Raw genomic sequence first — 18,825 nt, 5'->3', positions numbered from 1 at the left:
AGGCAAGTGTGGATGGATGATATTCACACAGGCATGAGGTGAAGACAGTGGGCCCTAGCAACATTATATGATGGGCCACACACACACACAGCACACACGTTTTGTTCTTCTATCCTCGTGGGGACCTAAAATATATTTCCATTCGAACCCCTAAACCTAACCTAAAACCTTAGTGGGTTAGGTTTAGGTTGACTTCTTGGTGACAGGGGGCAGTATTCAGAAATTCAGATGAATAACGTGCCCAAATTAAACTGCCTGCTACTCGGGCCCAGAAGGTAGGATATGCATATTATTAGTAGATTTGGATAGAAAACACTCTGACGTTTCTAAAACTGTTTGAATGATGTCTGTGAGTATAACAGAACTCATATGGCAGGCAAAACCTGAGAAAAAATCCAACCAGGAAGTGGCTTGTAGTTTTTCTATCTAATCCCTATTCAAACTACAGTGTCTGTGGGGTCATTTTGCATTTCCTAAGGCTTCCACTAGATGTCAACAGTCTTTAGAACCTTGTTTTATGCTTCTACTGTTACTGGGTAGAGAATAGGAGCTGACTCAAGCCTGGGACCAACGAGTTGTTTACTGCGTGGGCACACAGGCGCGCCCTTCCTTCTTTTTCCTCTGTAATGAATACGCTATTGTCCGGTTGGAATATTATCGAAGATTTATGTTAAAAAGACCCTGAGGATTGATTGTAAACATGTTTCTACGAACGGTAATGAAACTATTTGACTTTTCGTCTCTGGTTTTGCACTCGCGTGTTATGCCTTTGGATTAGTGATCTGATCGCGCGAACAAAACGGAGGTATTTGGACATAAATTTGGAGTTTATCGAACAAAACGAACATTTCTTGTAGAAGTGGGAGTCCTGGGAGTGCATTCCGACAAAGATCAGCAAAGGTAAGTGAAGATTAATAGTACTAATTCTGAGTTTAGTTGACTCCAGAACTTGGCGGGTAACTGTATAGCTTGCTTTGATGGCTGAGGTCTGTACTCAGAATATTGAAAAATGTGCTTTCGCCATAAAGCTATTTTAAAATCTGACACAGCGGTTGCATTAACCTCTCTAGGGCAGGTGGCACCAAATCGTCCCACCTACGTAACAGCCAGTTGAATCCTGTGGCGCGATTTTCAAATACCTTAGAAATGCTATTACTTCAATTTCTCAAACATATGACTATTTTACAGCTATTTAAAGACAAGACTCTCGTTAATCTAACCACACTGTCCGATTTCAAAAAGGCTTTACAACGAAAGCAAAACATTAGATTATGTCAGCAGAGTACCCAGCCAGAAATAATCAGACACCCATTTTTCAAGCTAGCATATGTCACAAAAACCCAGAAGACAGCTAAATGCAGCACTAACCTTTGATGATCTTCATCAGATGACACACCTAGGACATTATGTTATACAATACATGCATGTTTTGTTCAATCAAGTTCATATTTATATCAAAAACCAGCTTTTTACATTAGCATGTGACGTTCAGAACTAGCATACCCCCCGCAAACTTCCGGCGAATTTACTAAAAATTTACTAAATTACTCACGATAAACATTCACAAAAAGCATAACAATTATTTTAAGAATTATAGATACAGAGCTCCTCTATGCACTCGATATGTCCGATTTTAAAATAGCTTTTCGGTGAAAGCACATTTTGCAATATTCTAAGTAGATAGCCCGGCATCACAGGGCTAGCTATTTAGACACCCAGCAAGTTTAGCCTTCACCAAACTCCGATTTACTATTAGAAAAGTTTGATTACCTTTCCTGTTCTTCATCAGAATGCACTCCCAGGACTTCTACTTCAATAACAAATGTTGGTTTGGTCCAAAATAATCCATAGTTATGTTCCAACAGCGGCGTTTTGTTCGTGCGTTCAGGACACTATCCGAATGGTAAATAAGGGTCACGCGCACGGCGCATTTCGTGACAAAAGATTTCGAAATATTTCATTACCGTACTTCGAAGCATGTCAACCGCTGTTTAAAATCAATTTTTATGCCATTTTTCTCGTAAAAAAGCGATAATATTCCGACCGGGAATCTGCAATTAGGTAAACAGCCGAAAGAAAATATATCACTGGGTCGACTCGGGCACGCGCCTAATTCCTTTGTCCTCTGATCGGCCACTTGGTAAAGGCGATAATGTGTTTCAGCCTGGGGCTGCCTCGACATCGTTCAGCTTTTTCCCGGGCTCTGAGAGCCTATTGGAGCCGTAGGAAGTGTCACGTTACAGCTAAGATCCTGACTCTTCAATAAACAGAGGCAAGAACAACAACACCTTGTCAGACAGGCCACTTCCTGCATGAAATCTTCTCAGGTTTTTGCCTGCCATATGAGTTCTGTTATACTCACAGACACCATTCAAACAGTTTTAGAAACTTTAGGATGTTTTCTATCCAAAGCCAATAATTATATGCATATTCTAGTTACTGGGCAGGAGTAGTAACCAGATTAAATCGGGTACGTTTTTTATCCGGCCGTGTAAATACTGCCCCCTAGCCCTAACAGGTTAAGGAGAAGTGTATCTATAACTCTTTCAATAACTGTTGTAAATTTTATCAACGTTTATGATGAGTATTTTTGTAAATTGATGTGCTCATTCACCGGACGTTTTGGAGGGAATACATTTTCTGAACATCACGCGCCAATGTAAAATGAGGTTTATGGATATAAATATGAACTTTATCGAACAAAACATACATGTATTGTGTAACATTAAGTCCTGGGAGTGTCATCTGATGAAGATCATCAAAGGTTAGTGATTAATTTTAGCTGTATTTCTGGTTTTTGTGACGCCTCTCCTTGCTTGGAAAATGGCTGTGTGGTTTTTCTTGTTTAGGCGCTGTCCTAACATAATCTAATGTTATGCTTTCGCCGTAAAGCCTTTTTGAAATCGGACAATGTGGTTGGATTAACGAGAAGATTATCTTTAAAATGGGATATAATAGTTGTATGTTTGAGAAATTTTAATTATGAGATTTTTGTTGTTTTGAATTTGCCGCCCTGCTATTTCACTGGCAGTTGATTAGTGTGTACCGCGGGCCCACATGTCCCAGAGAGGCTAACCCCTTACCCGTACCGTAACTATAGCCCTAATTGTAACCCTAACCCTAAACCTAACCCCTAAGCTTAAAATAGCCTTTGTCCTCATGGGGATGTGAGAAATGTCCCCATGAGGGATAATTGTTTTACTAGCCTTGTGGGGACTTCTGGGGATTTTAGGTAACCACATGGATAGAAGAACCAATCAGATAAGACTGTAAGGACCTGCAGGTTCTCTATTTACAGTTCAATATAAAACAAATATATATTTAAAAAAAAGTGAATTTGGTATCTTTCCTAAGGAGACAACCACCTTCTATAGATCAGCAGACCTGGGTTCAATGGATTCAAATAGTATTTGAAATCTATAAAATACTTTATTGAATTTGCCCGGCGCAATGGAACTAATGGAACATTTCCAAAAGGGCAAAACTCTGCCCAACTGGCTGGCATCTCAAACTATTTTAAAGATTTAAAATACCACTTGAACCCAGATCTGGGTAGATGTTTTTTCTGGGAAGCCAGCTTGGTTTTATTCCTGCTCATGCTGCCTTTCAATATACACCCCAGGAGGTTGTGTGAAAGCCTGGTCAAAAAATAAGAGGCAAGCTGCTTGTACCATGTCACGTTAAATGTGCTAAATGCCTTGCAGTGTTAGGGCTGGAGGTAGACTAACTGTGATGTTAGTTAATGTTTGAAGAACACATCCACCCTGCATCGTTCCCTGACTGATCTGCCGAATGTGGTGACATCTCACTTTCCCTTCGTTTTGCCCTTTCTGGCCTGCTATCTCTTAGGATGCACTGTTTGGATCTCAAAGATTTATGTCTAGATTTTAATGCAACTTATTATAATGCAGAAGTGCCCTTTGCTTAGATTAGCTTTTTAGTTCATTGTAGAGTTGAAGTACTTCTGAGAACGACTCAATATGATTCTAAATAGGCCTTCCTGCAATAGAAATGTTAACTTTAGGTCTATGCTGTATGCTACAGTAACTAGGGTAAATGCGGAAGCTATGCTGCAAGCATTATAATCATTTTGATCACTGCAACAGTGATGAGAGCGATACAGAGAGAGTGGGAGTAAGAGAGTAGGGGGATAGATAAAGAGTAAGCTAGAGTGGGAGTAAAAGAGAGGGAGAAAGAGAGAGTAAGTGAATGGGAGTAGATCGAGGGAGGGAGAGAAAGAGATGTCTGCCCTAAGCCCTCAGCTGACCCCTTTTATTGATGTAGGACACCATAGACATTGATGTATGTACACAGTGGTGGAAAAAGTACCCAATTGTCATACTTGAGTAAAAGTAAAGATGCCTTAATAGAAAATTACTCAAGCAAAAGTGAAAGTCACCCAGTAAAATACTACTTGAGTAAAAGTCTAAAAGTATTTGGTTTTACATATACAAAAGTACATTTAATTGCTAAAATAGACTTAAGTATCAAAAGTAAAAGTATAAATAATTTCAAATTCCTTATATTAAGCAAATCAGACGGCACCATTAAAAAAAACATAATTTACAAACAAAGAATTTGTGTTTAGTGGGTCTGCCAGATCAGAGGCAGTATGGATGATAAAGGATGTTCTCTTGATAAGTGTGTGAATTGGACCATTTTCCTGTTCTGCTAAGCATTCAAAATATAACTAGTACTTTTGGGTGTCAGGGAAAATGTATGAAGTAAAAAGTACATTATTTTCTTAAGGAATGTAGTAAAGTAAAAGTTGTCCAAAATATAACTAGTAAAGTAAAGTACAGATACTCATAAAACGACTTAAGTAGTTCTTTAAAGTTACATGTCAAAGAGTAGGTGATAGCCTATGAGTATTGGTGACTATGAGTATTGGCGACTATCTGTCATGTCCAGACCGATGCTGACATGAGGGAGGCACCTGAAAATGTAGCCAAACTTTAATGAGACTTTTAATTACATATGTAGTGCATTTGTAAAGTATTCAGACCCCTTGACTTTTTTTCATATTTTGTTACGTTACAGCCTTATTTTAAAATAGATTAAAACAGTTTTTTCCCCTCATCAAACTACACACAATACCCCATAATGACAAAGCAAAAACTGTTTTTTTTTTAATTGTTGCAAATGGATTAAAAATAAAAAACTTAAATATCACATTTACATAAGTATTCAGACCCTTTACTCAGTACTTTGTTGAAGCACCTTTGGCAGCGATTACAGCCTTGAGTCTTCTTGGGTATGACACTACAAGCTTGGCACACCTGTATTTGGGGAGTTTCTCCCATTCTTCTCTGCAGATCCTCTCAAGCTCTGTCAGGTTGGATAGGGAGTGTTGCTGCATGTTTTATATATACATTTTTTTTGCAATTTAACAACCCATGTTTGTTGTTGCGTCTTTAGATCTTCCCTGTTTTAAACTTTTTTAATTATATTTTCATCTCTGTCATTCTTGCACAGAACGACAAGCTGACCAAAATAATAAGTCAACTTTTCTACTAAAGGGATAATAGATTGACATAGGCTAGTGTTACTCATCTTGTTGGCTGATGAAAAGTAAATGTGGACAGTTCTAACATCTTCAATATGCACCTTGTTTTTCTTTTTTCTTTATTTAACTAGGCAAGTCAGTTAAGAACAAATTCTTATTTTCAATGACGGCCTAGGAACAGTGTGTTAACTGCCTTGCTCAGGAGCAGAATGGCAGATTTTTACCTTATCAGCTCGGGATTCAATCTTGCGACCTTTCGGTTACTAGTCCAACGCTCTAACCACTAGGCTACCTGCTGTTGCTTCCCCGATGTGTCTGTTTTCACTTATAGCCTACTTCGGAGCTGCAATGCCTGTGAGAAGGACCCGATCACATGGCGGGCATTGTCTAGCCTAGTGGTTAGACCACACTGTCGCATCATCGTCGGTGATCAGGCATACCCTCGTGGTGTCATCAGCAAACTTAATGATGGTGTTGGAGTCGTGAGTGGCCTCACAGTTTTGGTTGAACAAGGAGTACAGGGGGGGACTAAGCACACAGCCCTGAGGGGCCCCCATGTTGAGAGTCAGTGTGGTGGATGTGCCTACCCTCACCACCTGGGGGCGGCACATCAGGAAGTCCAGGATCCAGTTGCAGAGGGAGGTGTTCAGTCCCAGAGTCCTTAGCTTAGTGATGAGCTTGGAGGGCACTATGGTGTTGAACGCTGAGCTGTAGTCAATGAACAGCGTTCTCACATAGATGTTCCTCTTGTCCTGGTGGGAGAGGACAGTGTGGAGTGCAGTAGAGATTGTGTCATCTGTGGATCTGTTGGGGCGGTATGCGAATTGAAATGTGTCCAGTTTGTCTGAGATGATGGTGTTGATGCGAGCCATGACCAGCCTTTCAAAGCATTTCATGGCTACAGATGTGAGTGCTACGGGGCAAAAGTTATTTAGACTTTATTTATTATTTTTCTTGAATCTTTATTTAAACAGGTAAGACCCATTTAGGTTAAAAGCCAGACTATAGGTTACCTTGGCTTTCTTGGGCACAGGGACTATGGTGGTCTGCTTGAAACGTGTACAGTTGAAGTCGGAAGTTTACATACACTACTTTGGCTTCTCTCCAGGCCTGAGGACAAAGACTTTCCTCTAGGCTCAGATTAAAGATATGACAGATCGGAGTGGCTATAGAGTCAGCTACCATCCTCAGTAGCTTTCCATCTAAGTTGTCAATGCCAGGAGGTTTGTCATTATACATTTTTCCACACCTCCTACACTAACTTTACATAATTCAAACTTGCAATGGTTTTCTTTCATTATTAGTTTTTTATGTTTGAATACAGTGGCTCACTGTTCATTGTTGGCATTTCCTTCCTAAGTTTGCCCACTGTGCCAATTAAGTAATCATTAAAATAAAATATGAAAGATGGAGTTTTTTTCCCATCATTCTTTATATCATTGATCTTGGCTTCATAATACGGTTTCTTCTATTTTTTTGTTGAGTTTAGTCACATCATTTCTCAATTTGCAGTAAGTCAACCAGTCAGATGTGCAGCCAGACTTATTAGCCACTCCTTTTGCCCCATCTCTTTCAACCATACAGTTTTTCAATTGCTCATCAATCCATGGAGCCTTAACAGTTCTAACAGTCAGTTTCTTAACAGGTTCATGTTTATCAGTAATTGGAAAAAGCAATTTCAGAAATTCATCAAGTGCAGCATCTGGATGCTCCTCATTAATCACATCAGACCAACAAATATTTTTAACATCATCCACATAAGAGTCACAGCAAAGTATTTTGTATGATCTCTTATACACTATTTTAGGCCCAGCTGTTGGAACTTTGGCTTTCCTGGATATAGCCACTATATTGTGATCACTGCATCCAATGGGTACAGATACAGCTTTAGAACAAAGGTCTACAGTATTAGTAAAAAAGTGATTGATACATGTAGATGATCTTGTTCCTGTAGTGTTTGTAAACACCCTGGTAGGTTGATTAATAACCTGAACCAGATTACAGGCACTGGTTACAGAAAGAAGCTTCCTCTTGAGAGGACAGCTTCATGAAAAGCTGCCAATATTCAGGTCCCCAAGAAGGTAGACCTCTCTGTTTGCATCACATGCACTATCAAACATTTCACACACATTATTTAGATACTGACTTGGTGGCCTATAGCAACACCCCAAAATAAAAGGCTTTAAGTAAGGTGGTGGGCGGTGGTGAACAGCAATCTGCAGCTCGCGGTTGGGTTTCCCTTTGTAATCTGTCGTGTCTGCGATTTGCCTGAGCCACTCAAGGACTTTCACATTCTTGTTCTGAAGCCATCCCAGCGTTACTTTGGCTGTATGCTTGGGGTCATTGTCCTGATGGAACGTACATATTTTCCCCAGTCTGTTGTTTGCACTCTGAAGCAGGATCTCAAGGATTTGCCTGTATTTAGCTCGATTCATTGTTTCCTCTATTCTTACCAGTCTCCCAGTCCCTGTCACTGAAAGGCATACCCATAGCATGATGCTGCCACCACCATGCTTCACGGTAGGGATGGTATTAGACGGGTGATGAGCTAGGCCTGGTTTTCTTCAGACATAGTGCTTTGCATTCAGACCACAGAATCTTTTGCCTTATGGTCGTAGTCTTTCATGTGCCTTTTTGCAAACTCCAGACGTGCTGTCATGTGCCTTTTTCTCTGGAGTGGCATCCGTCTGGTCACTCTACCATAAACCCAGATTGGTGAAGACTGTTGTTCTTCTGGCAGGTTCTCCCATCTCAGCCAAGAAACTCTGTAGTTGTGTCAGAATGGTCATTGGGTTCTTGGTCACCTCCCTGACTAAGGTCCTTCTTGCCCGGTTACTCAGTTTGGTCAGTTACACAGAGTCTGTGTAGTTCCATATTTTTTCAATTTACCAATGATGGAGAACACTGCTCTTGGAAATGTTCAACACTAGAAATGGTTTTATACCCTTTCCCAGATATGCCTCATCACAATTCTCTCTGAGATCTACAGACAGTTACTTGGACTTCATGGTGTAGCTTCTGTCATGTCCAATCAATTAAATAGGCCACAGGTGGACACCAATCAAGTTGTAGCAACATCTCAAGGATGATCAATGGAAATTGGATGCACCTGAGCTCAATTTGCAGTGTCATAGCAAAGGGGTGTGAATACTTATGTAAATTAGATTTCTGTATTTAATTTTCAGTACATTTGCAAACATTTCTAAGAACATGTTTTTACTTTGTCATTATGGGGTATTGAGTGTAGATGTGTGATACATTTTGGGAGGGAATTCAGGCTGTAATACAACAAAATGTGGAATATGTCAAGGGGTATGAAGGGGTATACTTTCTGAAGGCACTGTATCTGTACAGTTGAAGTCGGAAGTTTGCATACACTTAGGTTGGAGTCATTAAAACTCGTTTTTCAACCACTCCACAAATGTCTTGTTAACAAACTATAGTTTTGGCAAGTCAGTTAGGACATCTACTTTGTGCATGACACAAGTAATTTTTCCAACAATTGTTTACAGAGATTATTTCACTTATAATTCACTGTATCACAATTCCAGTGGGTCAGAAGTTTACATACACTAAGTTGACTATGCCTTTAAACAGCTTGGAAAATTCCAGAAAATGATGTCATGGCTTTAGAATCTTTTGATATGCTAATTGGCATAATTTGAGTCAATTGGAGGTGTACCTGTGGATGTATTTCAAGGTCTACCTTCAAACTCAGTGTGTCTTTGCTTGACATCATGGGAAAATCAAAATAAATCAGCCAAGACTGGTTCATCCTTGAGAGCAATTTCCAAACGCCTGAAGGTACCACGTTCATCTGTACAAACAATAGTACGCAAGTATAAACACCATGGGACCATGCAGCTGTCATACTGCTCAGGAAGGAGACGCGTTCTGTCTCCTAGAGATGAACGTACTTTGGTGCGAAAAGTGCAAATAAATCCCAGAACAACAGCAAAGGACCTTGTCAAGATGCTGGAGGAAACAGGTACAAAAGTATCAATATCCACAGTAAAACGAGTCCTAGATCAACAAAACCTGAAAGGCCGCTCAGCAAGGAAGAAGCCACTGCTCCAAAACCGCCATAAGAAAGCCAGACTACGGTTTGCAACTGCACATGGGGACAAAGATCGTACTTTTTGGAGAAATGTCCTCTGGTCTAATGAAACAAAAATAAAACTGTTTGGCCATAATCACCATCGTTATGTTTGGAGGAAAAAGGGGGATGCTTGCAAGCCGAAGAACACCATCCCAACCGTGAAGCACGGGGGTGGCAGCATCATGTTGTGGGGGTGCTTTGCAGCAGGAGGGATTGGTGCACTTCACAAAATAGATGGCATCATGAGACAGGAAAATTATGTGGACATATTGAAGCAACATCTCAACACATCAGTCAGGAAGTTAAAGCTTGGTCGCAAATGTGTCTTCCAAATGGACAATGACCCCAAGCATACTTCCAAAGTTGTGGCAAAATGGCTTAAGGACAACAAAGTTAAGGTATTGGAGTGGCCATCACAAAGCCCTGACCTCAATCCTATAGACAATTTGTGGGCAGAACTGAAAAAGCATGTGCGAGCAAGGAGGCCTACAAACCTGTCTCAGTTACACCAGCTTTGTCAGGAGGAATGGGCCAAAATTCACCCAACTTATTGTGGGAAGCTTGTTGAAGGCTACCCAAAATGTTTGACCCAAGTTAAACAATTTAAAGTCAATGCTACCAAATACTAATTGAGTGTATGTAAACTTCTGGCCCACTGGGAATGTGATGAAAGAAATAAAAGCTGAAATAAATAATTCTCTCTACTATTATTCTGACATTTCACATTCTTAAAATAAAGTGGTGATCCTAACTGACCTAAGACAGGGACTTTTTACTAGGATTAAATGTCAGGAATTGTGAAAAACTGAGTTTAAATGTATTTGGCTAAGGTGTATGTAAATTCCCGACATCAACTGTATGTATAGCAGACTGGGTCAGAGAGAGGTTGAAGATGTTATTGAAGACACTTGCCAGCTGGTCAGCGCATGCTCTGAGTACGCGTCCTGGTAATCTGCCTGGCCCTGCGGCCTTGTTAATGTTAACCTGTTCTAAGGTCTTACTCACATCAGCTACAGAAAGCATCCGGAACAGCTGGTGCTCTCATGCATGGTTCAGTGTTGCTTGCCTTGAAGCGAGCATAGAAGGCATTTAGCTCATCTAGTAGACTCGCGTCACTGGGCAGCTCGCGGTTGGGTTTCCCTTTGTAATCTGTGATAGTTTGAAATACCCTTCCACATCCGACGAACTCAGAGCCGGCATAGTAGGATTCGATCTTAGTCCTGTATTAACTCTTTGCCTGTTTGAAGGCTCGTCGGAGGTCGTAGCGGGACTTCTTATAAGCGTCTGTATTAGTGTCCCGCTCCCTGAAAGTGGCAGCTCTAGCCTTTAGCTCAGTGTGGATGTTGCCTGTAATCCATGGCATCTGGTTGGGATGTAGGTTCACTGTGGAGACTGCATCGTCCATTAATTTATTATTGAAGTCGATGACTGATATGATAATTTCCTTAATGCCATCAGATGAATCCCAGAACATATTCCAGCCTGTGCTAGCGAAACAGTCCTGTACCTTAACATCCGCTTCATCGGACCACTTCCGTATTCGTCGCGTCACTGGTACTTCCTGTTTGTGTTTTTGCTTGTAAGCAAAAATCAGGAGGATAGAGTTATGGTCAGATTTGCCAAATGGAGGGCGAGGGAGAGCATTGTATGCATTTCTGTGTGTGTAGTAAAGTTGAGTTAGAGTTTTTTCGCCTCTAGTTGCACAGGTGACATGCTGGTAGAAATGAGTCACTCTCACTCTGTGTTTCTTTGTGTGTGTGTGTGTGTGTGTGTGTGTGTGTGTGTGTGTGTGTGTGCGCTAATGCGTGTGTGTCAGTCAGTAATGATTTGGATACCCTTCCCTCAGACCTCACCTCCCCACCTTGCTTCAAATAAATGAATGAGTTCCACAGGGAGCTGTAGTAAAGCTCATTACAGTAAAGAGTGGAGAAAGCAGTCAGTGGCTCTCCAAGCTAAGAGCACCACCTGTCTGCTGGACACAGACTAGCCTACATCATCTTTCATTATGTGTAGGCTATTCAGAATATTTATCTAACAGACATGTGCATTGGTTATTGATGCCAAGCCACTGCCGGTTAAATTACAATCTGCATCTTCCCCTAGTTAAGTGTCTTCAAACCACCTCAGTAGTGTGGTCTGAGTGTGTTGTGTTATATTTGGTTTCCAGTCCCAGTGGTGTGGAGGAGATCTGATTGGACTGGAGGCTGTGTTTTCTCAGCTCTGTAACAGGATGTGTCCTGACTAGTGGGAGTTGACAGTCTCACTACCTCAGCTGTCCTCTCACTCTGCTCAGACTACTGTTGGCTTATGTCTTGTATGTCTTGGCACAGGCTGAAATGCCATCAGTGGCAGCACCATATCCGCTAACCACCCCTTCACACACTCTATACTCTCCCTTCTCTCAGACATATAGGCCTACAGTCGTCTCCCTTTCACTTTACATTTCACTTTACAACTGTACCAAATGTACCCATTATCTGCTTGTCAAGATTTAGTCATCTTTTCCTGTACAGAAGGCCACCCAAAGGGTAGCCTATTTTGATGTGAATCTGGAATACTTTATCTAATACTGCGGGCCATGTTTCACTTATTTTTATTGAAATAAGCTAAATAATGTAAACCCGTACTGAATATATAGGCTAATCGTGATTCAGTTCTACTTCATAATTTCAACCAGCAGAGGTCACAATGACTGAAGCATTTGTGTCATACCCATGTATTCATAATAATATTTACACCCTGTTATCTCTCTCTCTCCTGTCCATCGTAGGCAGCAGGTATAGCAGACAGAGTCATGCTGAAAGGGGGCATGGCCAAGGCAGTGCTGCCCAAGCCAGGGCTCCAGGAGAGGGCCAAGCAAGCCTCCCTCGCCCCCTCTACCACCACCTCCACCACAGCTACAGGCATCAAAACCTCCAGATCCTCCAACACCCTGGCCACAGACCTGCGCCTTAGCAGGGTGAGTGGTGCCAGACACAGTAGATGACAGGGGCCCCACTGAACACCCAACATCTCCTTGATGAATGGTGGGAGGTTGGGAGTAGGACAGGTGGGAGGGAGATAGGGGAAGATACCACCCCTTACATTTTTCTAAGAGCATCTCTCTCCATTTGGATGACTGAAATAAATGTTTGAATTAGCCTACCTCTGCATCACCTACAGACACTGACCTCGGCGGGGTGTCACAAAGCATACACACTCTTAGGAAAAAAAGTGCTATCTAGAACCTAAAAGGGTTCTTCAGCTGTCCCCTTTCCACAGAGGGTTTTACATTGAACCCAAAAGGGTTCTACCTGGAACCAAAAAGGGTTGCACTGACAACATGATTATTTGCCAGAGAGTGCTTTTCAATTTAATACTAGTAGATTTAGGATGTTTTCCAATTGGTAAGGTAATCTGTGGTTTCCTAAATCCTGACTGAGTGTGTATGTATGTGTGTATTGTTCTAGCTGAAGAGGGCCAGTAGTGATGACACACTGGCCAAGCCTGCCCTGGGGGCAGCAGCCACAGGCTCACGCATGAAGAAGACTGTCACTGCAGGGGCCATCTCTGACCTGGCCGAAGCAAGACCTCGCAGCCTCTCAGGTAGGGTACCCATAGTTCAGTGCACACACACCCACACGTTTTGTTCTTCTATCCTCTTGGGGACATAACATTTATTTCCATTCAAAATCTTATTTTCCCTAACCTTAACCCAAACCCTAAACCTAACTCCTAAACTTAAACTTAAACCTAACGACTAACCCATTACCCTAACCCTAATTCTAACCCTAATCCTAAACCGAATCACCTAAGCTTAAAATAGCTTTTGTCCTGGGGAAAAGTCCCCACAAGGGAGAATTTTTCTTGTTTTACTATCCTTGAGGTGACTTTTGGGGATTTTAGGTCCCCACATGGATAGAAGAACCAACCTCCACCCCACCACCCACACACACACATAGAGTGCATTCGGAAAGTATTCAGACCCTTTGACTTTTTCCATATTTTGTTACATTACAGCCTTATTCTAAAATGTATTACATATTTTTTTCTTCATCAATCTAAACACAATACCCGATAATGACAAAGTTAAAACAGGTTTTTTTACATTTTTGCAAATGTATTAAAAATTCAAAGCTGAAATATGACATTTACATAAGTATTCAGAGCCTTCTTTGTTGAAGCCTCCTTTGTTGAAGCACCATTGGCAGCGATTACAGCCTCGAGTCTTCTTGTGTATGACACTACAAGCTTGGCACACCTGTATTTGGGGTTTCTCCCGATCTTCTCTGCAGATCCTCTCAAGCTCTGTCAGGTTGGAAGGGGAGCGTTGCTGCACAGCTATTTTCAGGTGTCTCCAGAGATGTTCGATCGGGTTGAAGTCCGGGCTCTGGCTGGGCCACTCAAGGACGTTCAGAGACTTGTCCCGAAGCCACTCCTGCGTTGTCTTGGCTGTGTGCTTTGGGTCGTTGTCCTGTTGGAAGGTGAACCTTCGCCCCAGTCTGGTTCTGAGCGCCCTGGACCACGTTTTCATCAACGATCTCTGTACTTTGCGGCGTTCATCTTTTCCTCGATCCTGACTAGTCTCCCAGTCCCTGCCGCTGAAAAACATCACCACAGCATGATGCTGCCACCACCATGCTTTACCGTAGGGATGGTGCCAGGTTTCCTCCAAACGTGTCGCTTGGCATTCAGGCCAAAGAGTTTAATCTTGGTTTCATCAGACCAGAGAATGTTGTTTTTCATGGTCTGAGAGTCTTTAGGTACCTTTTGGCAAACTCCAAGCGGGCTGTCATGTGCCTTTTACTGAGGAGTGGCGTCCCTCTGGCCACTCTACCATAAAAGCCTGATTGGTGGAGTGCTGCAGAGATGGTGGTCCTTCTGGAAGGTTCTCCCATCTCCACAGAAGAACTGGAGCTCTGTCAGAGTGACCATCGGGTTCTTGGTCACCTCCCTGACCAAGGCCCTTCTCCCCTGATTGCTCACTTTGGCCGGGAAGAAGCTTGGTGGTTCCAAACTTCTTCCATTTAAGAATGATGGAGGCCACTGTGTTCTTCAATACTGCAGACATTTTTTGGTGCCCTTCCCCAGATCTGTGCCTTGACACTATTCTGTCTCAGAGCTCTACGGACAATTCCTTCAACCTCATGGCTTGGTTTTTGCTCTGACATGCAATGTCAATTGTGGGACCTTATATAGACAGGTGTGTGCCTTTCCAAATCATGTCCAATCAATTGAATCTACCACAGGTGGACTCCAATCAAGTTGTAGAAACATCTCAAGGATGATCAATGGAAACAAGATGCACCTGAGCTCAATTTTGAGTTTCATAGAAAAGGGTATGAATACTTATATAAATAAGGTGTTTCTGTTTTTTATTTGTATTACATTTGCAAAAATGTCTACAAACCTGTTTTCACTTTGTAGTTATGGGGTATTGTGTGTAGATTGATGAGGGAAAAATTGTATTTAATACATTTTAGAATAAGGCTATAACTTAACAAAATGTGGAAAAAGTCAAGGGGTTTGAATACTTTCTGAAATGCACTGTATATGTACATGCATGCTACACACACACACACACATCACAACTGCTGCAATCAGACTCTTATTATTACACTGCACAATTTAAACACTACCCTCCAATCCCCCCTTCCCCAAAACACGTGTAAATATTGGACTATAAATTGTGTGTTATTCTTATGCTAAAAGGTTTATTCTATTCTACTGAGCCATTTACTTTATGTTCATATTCTTATATTTTCTTATTGTTATTGTTATTGCATTGTCGAGAAGGAACCTGCAATAAGCATTTCGTTGGACGGTGTATACCATGTGTATCCTGTAAATATGACTAATAAAACATGAAACTTGAAACACACTCACACAATCACACGTCCCTTTTAATTCCTCTTTCTTTGTTATCCATATGAAACAATATTCCACCTGAAAATAAAATGTAAACTCTGGGTCCTTCCTACAAAAAGTAACTGAATGGCCAAATATCAATCAATGTTATTCTATCAAATATTGTAGTTGACTTTTTGTATGCTGAGTCATCTGTCTGTGTGAAATAATCACACACACTGCATTTACGTATCAGAGAGGGTAATGGTGTTTTTCCAATAATCAGTTCAGAATCACATTTCACTCCTTGTTGTAGTCCCTGTTGCTGATCTCATTTTGCTCTGTGATGTACAACCAGGGAGATATCGGGTACAACTTCCCCTGATGGCCACTAGAGGGCCATAGATCATCACTCTGATTTGCTAAAAAGGCTCAAGTTCTACAACACAAGCTATAAAGAACTTTCCCTGAAATCCCCTCTTTATTTCCGTATCTGTTCAGTGTCTAGCTGGCCTGTTGGGATGCAGGTGGTTGTCTGAGTAGTCTCCTATTGATTCTGGGTCCAAACCTGACACAGTGAGTGGACATTATCGTTGTCTGCCCCTCTAACGACCTCTGAATAGTTCTCTGAACTGTGGCCATTTGTTCTGCCATGATACGGAAAATATGAGGACTTATTTTCCAATAGGATAGGTCGGAGCTTATTGAAAGGGAAAGAATGATCATCATTGTTCTCCTTAGAGAGATTTGTGTGTGTGTGTGTGTGTGTGTGTGTGTGTGTGTGTGTGTGTGTGTGTGTGTGTGTGTGTGTGTGATGCGTGTGCACACGTAAAGTATGTGTCTTTGTGTGTGTGTGCATTAGTGCAGCAAGCGTGAATGTGTTGGGTTGTTGTTAGTGAGTTACACACTCAGATGTTTAGTGTTAGGGACAGTCAGTCAGGGGTTCCAACATGGGTGAGCATGAGGACATGGAACAAAAGAACACCCAGAACATGTTTGACTGAGTTGACTGTGTTGGAACCTCAATAACAACCTTAGCAAATTAACCCAGGGCTCTGTCATTGTGACAGCATAATACTGTAACTGTATCACACTTTCACACACTGGACACATCAATCATCAAGATAGATCTCTCAATTACAGCTGTCATTCATTATAGGCTATATTTTCGAAATATTTTGACTTGTTCACTGTTTAAAGTCATTTGGATTTGCCATAAATTTATATTAGATTCAACTATACTTTATAGTCTGTTTTACACTGAAATTTGAATTGCATTATATGTTCCATGTCACATAAGTATTTAATGCATTACACAATTAAGGCTCTTGTAATGATTTTCTGAGCATGTGAATAACATGCTGTCTGGGTTTTGACTGAACCGAGCATAAGGACTTCTTAGGAGAATTAAAAAGTGAAGTGTTTGATTGTTTATGGTGTCCCAGTGTGAAGTATGTTGTTGCTGCTGGGTCATAGGAAGATCCTTCCTTTATACAGCCTGCTGTTGTTTAGTCGCTTCATGTCTGTCTCTGATATGTTTGCTACTTTTGTTGCTTGGCTGGCTGTTCATTTCAACAGAAAACAAGTGTGTGTGTTTGGTTTTACTATCCTTGTGGGGGTCAGAAGTCCTCAAGGATAGTAAAACAATGAAAATTGGGACAAGTGAGGGGACATTTTTCCGGTCCCCACAAGGAAAAAGTATATTTTAAGGTTAGGGTTAGGTTAGGGAAAATAGGATTTTGAATGGGATTTAATTGTTTGGTCCCCACAAGGATAGTAAAACAAACGTGTGTGTGTGTTGTACCTACCTTCCACGTGTTGATGTGACGGGCCAGGTAGGGCATAATTGAACTAGGGGAACAATATTTAGTCTCACATAGAGAGCAGTAGTAACGGCATCTTTTTGTAGGCACTAACTCCGCCATTGTCATGGTTCCACCTGTCACCAGAGGGCGGCAGAAACCGTCCTAGAGACATTAACGACACTCAGGTGTGTCCAAACCACTCAGAGACTCTTAGTTTCCTTTTGATCGCTCCTGAGAACCCCCTTAACCTAGGGTACCCCTGGCTAGTGCTACATAACCCACTATTATCCTGGTCCACCTACTAGACTGGGGTATGAGCTGCCAGACTAAATGCCTAAGACCCCCACCAGGAGCCTCGCCATGTTCCCCGGCATACATTGACGACCAAGACTTTTCCGCTGTCCCTCCCGAGTAGTTCGACCTCCGGGAGGCCTTCAGTAAGAGGCAATCCGCTACCCTCCGTCCTCATCGTCCATACGACTGCACCATTGACCTCCTACCCGGCGCCCCCCTTCCCCGGGGAAGCAGTCATGACAATTACATCTGGGAGTCGCTGGAGGTAGGTTTCATTCGCTCCTCTTTGTGGAAAAGAAGGATGGAGGTCTGCGTCCCTGCATCGATTACAGAGGGCTGAACAGGATTACGATTAAGAATCGTTACCCTCTACCCCTGATGTCCGCCGCCTTGGAGTTGGCCCATGGGGCCCAATACTTCACCAAACTGGACCTCCGCAACACTTACAATCTGGTGAGAATCAGAGAGGGAGATGAATGGAAGACTGCCTTTAACACCCTGAGTGGCCACTATGAGTATTTAGTCATGCCCTTCGGATTATCAAACTCACCGGCAGTCTTCCAAGCATTGGTCAATGACACACTTAGGGATATGTTGAATCAGTTCATCTTTGTTTACCTTCTCCAAGACCCTTCCGGAACACATCCTACACGTCTGCAAAGTCCTGAGACGCATCCTGCAGAGTCAACTATACATCAAGATAGAGAAGTGTGAGTTCCATGTATCCCAAGTTTCTTTCCCGGTCCACATTATCTTTGCCGCCGGCATCCAAATGGACCCCATAAAGGTGAGAGCAGTCATCGACTGGCCCCGTCCCACCTCACTCAAACATGTCCAGCGGTTCCTCGGGTTTGCCAATTTTTACAGCCTTTTTATATACGCAACTTTGGTGAGGTGGCAGCGCCTCTCACGGCCCTAAACCGCAAGTCCCAGAAAAGTTTTTGCTGGACCCCAAAGCCAACAGGGCATTCGGGAAGCTCAAGGGATGTTTCACCTCCGGACCTATCCTCGTCCATCCTGATCCTACCCGTCCCTTTGTGGTAGAGGTGGATGCCTCAGACACCGGGGCAGGGGCAGTCCTTTCACAGCGGAACAAGGGGGACAAGAAATTGCACCCATGTGCCTTTCTCTCCAAGCGGTTCTCGCCAGCGGAACACAACTACAATGTAGGCAACCGGGGGCTCTTGGCAGTTAAGTGGACCCTTAAGGGGTGGAGACACTGGTTGGAGGGGGCACCTCATCCTTTCGTGATTTGGACGGACCATAAGAACTTGGTCTCCATTCAAGAAGCCAAG

General features: G+C 42.3%; 1 protein-coding gene across 4 annotated transcripts in view; it reads left to right on the top strand.

Moving 5' to 3' along the window:
• LOC115148857 (cytospin-B) overlaps positions 1 to 18,825 on the top strand; it is a 170,042-nt gene that overhangs the window by 42,759 nt on the left and 108,458 nt on the right. For all 4 annotated transcript variants that reach the window (XM_029691144.1, XM_029691142.1, XM_029691143.1 and 1 more), the window contains exons 2-3: positions 12,376 to 12,564; positions 13,055 to 13,190. In XM_029691144.1, the coding sequence (XP_029547004.1) occupies positions 12,400 to 12,564; positions 13,055 to 13,190 (301 nt within the window). In that variant the 5' untranslated portion in view covers positions 12,376 to 12,399. The remainder of the gene's footprint in view (positions 1 to 12,375; positions 12,565 to 13,054; positions 13,191 to 18,825) is intronic.

Source organism: Salmo trutta, chromosome 15 (assembly GCF_901001165.1).
Source record: "Salmo trutta chromosome 15, fSalTru1.1, whole genome shotgun sequence".
NCBI lineage: Eukaryota > Metazoa > Chordata > Actinopteri > Salmoniformes > Salmonidae > Salmo > Salmo trutta.
The sequence above is the reverse complement of the archived record's forward strand: the minus strand, read 5'-3'. Positions and strand labels throughout refer to the sequence as shown.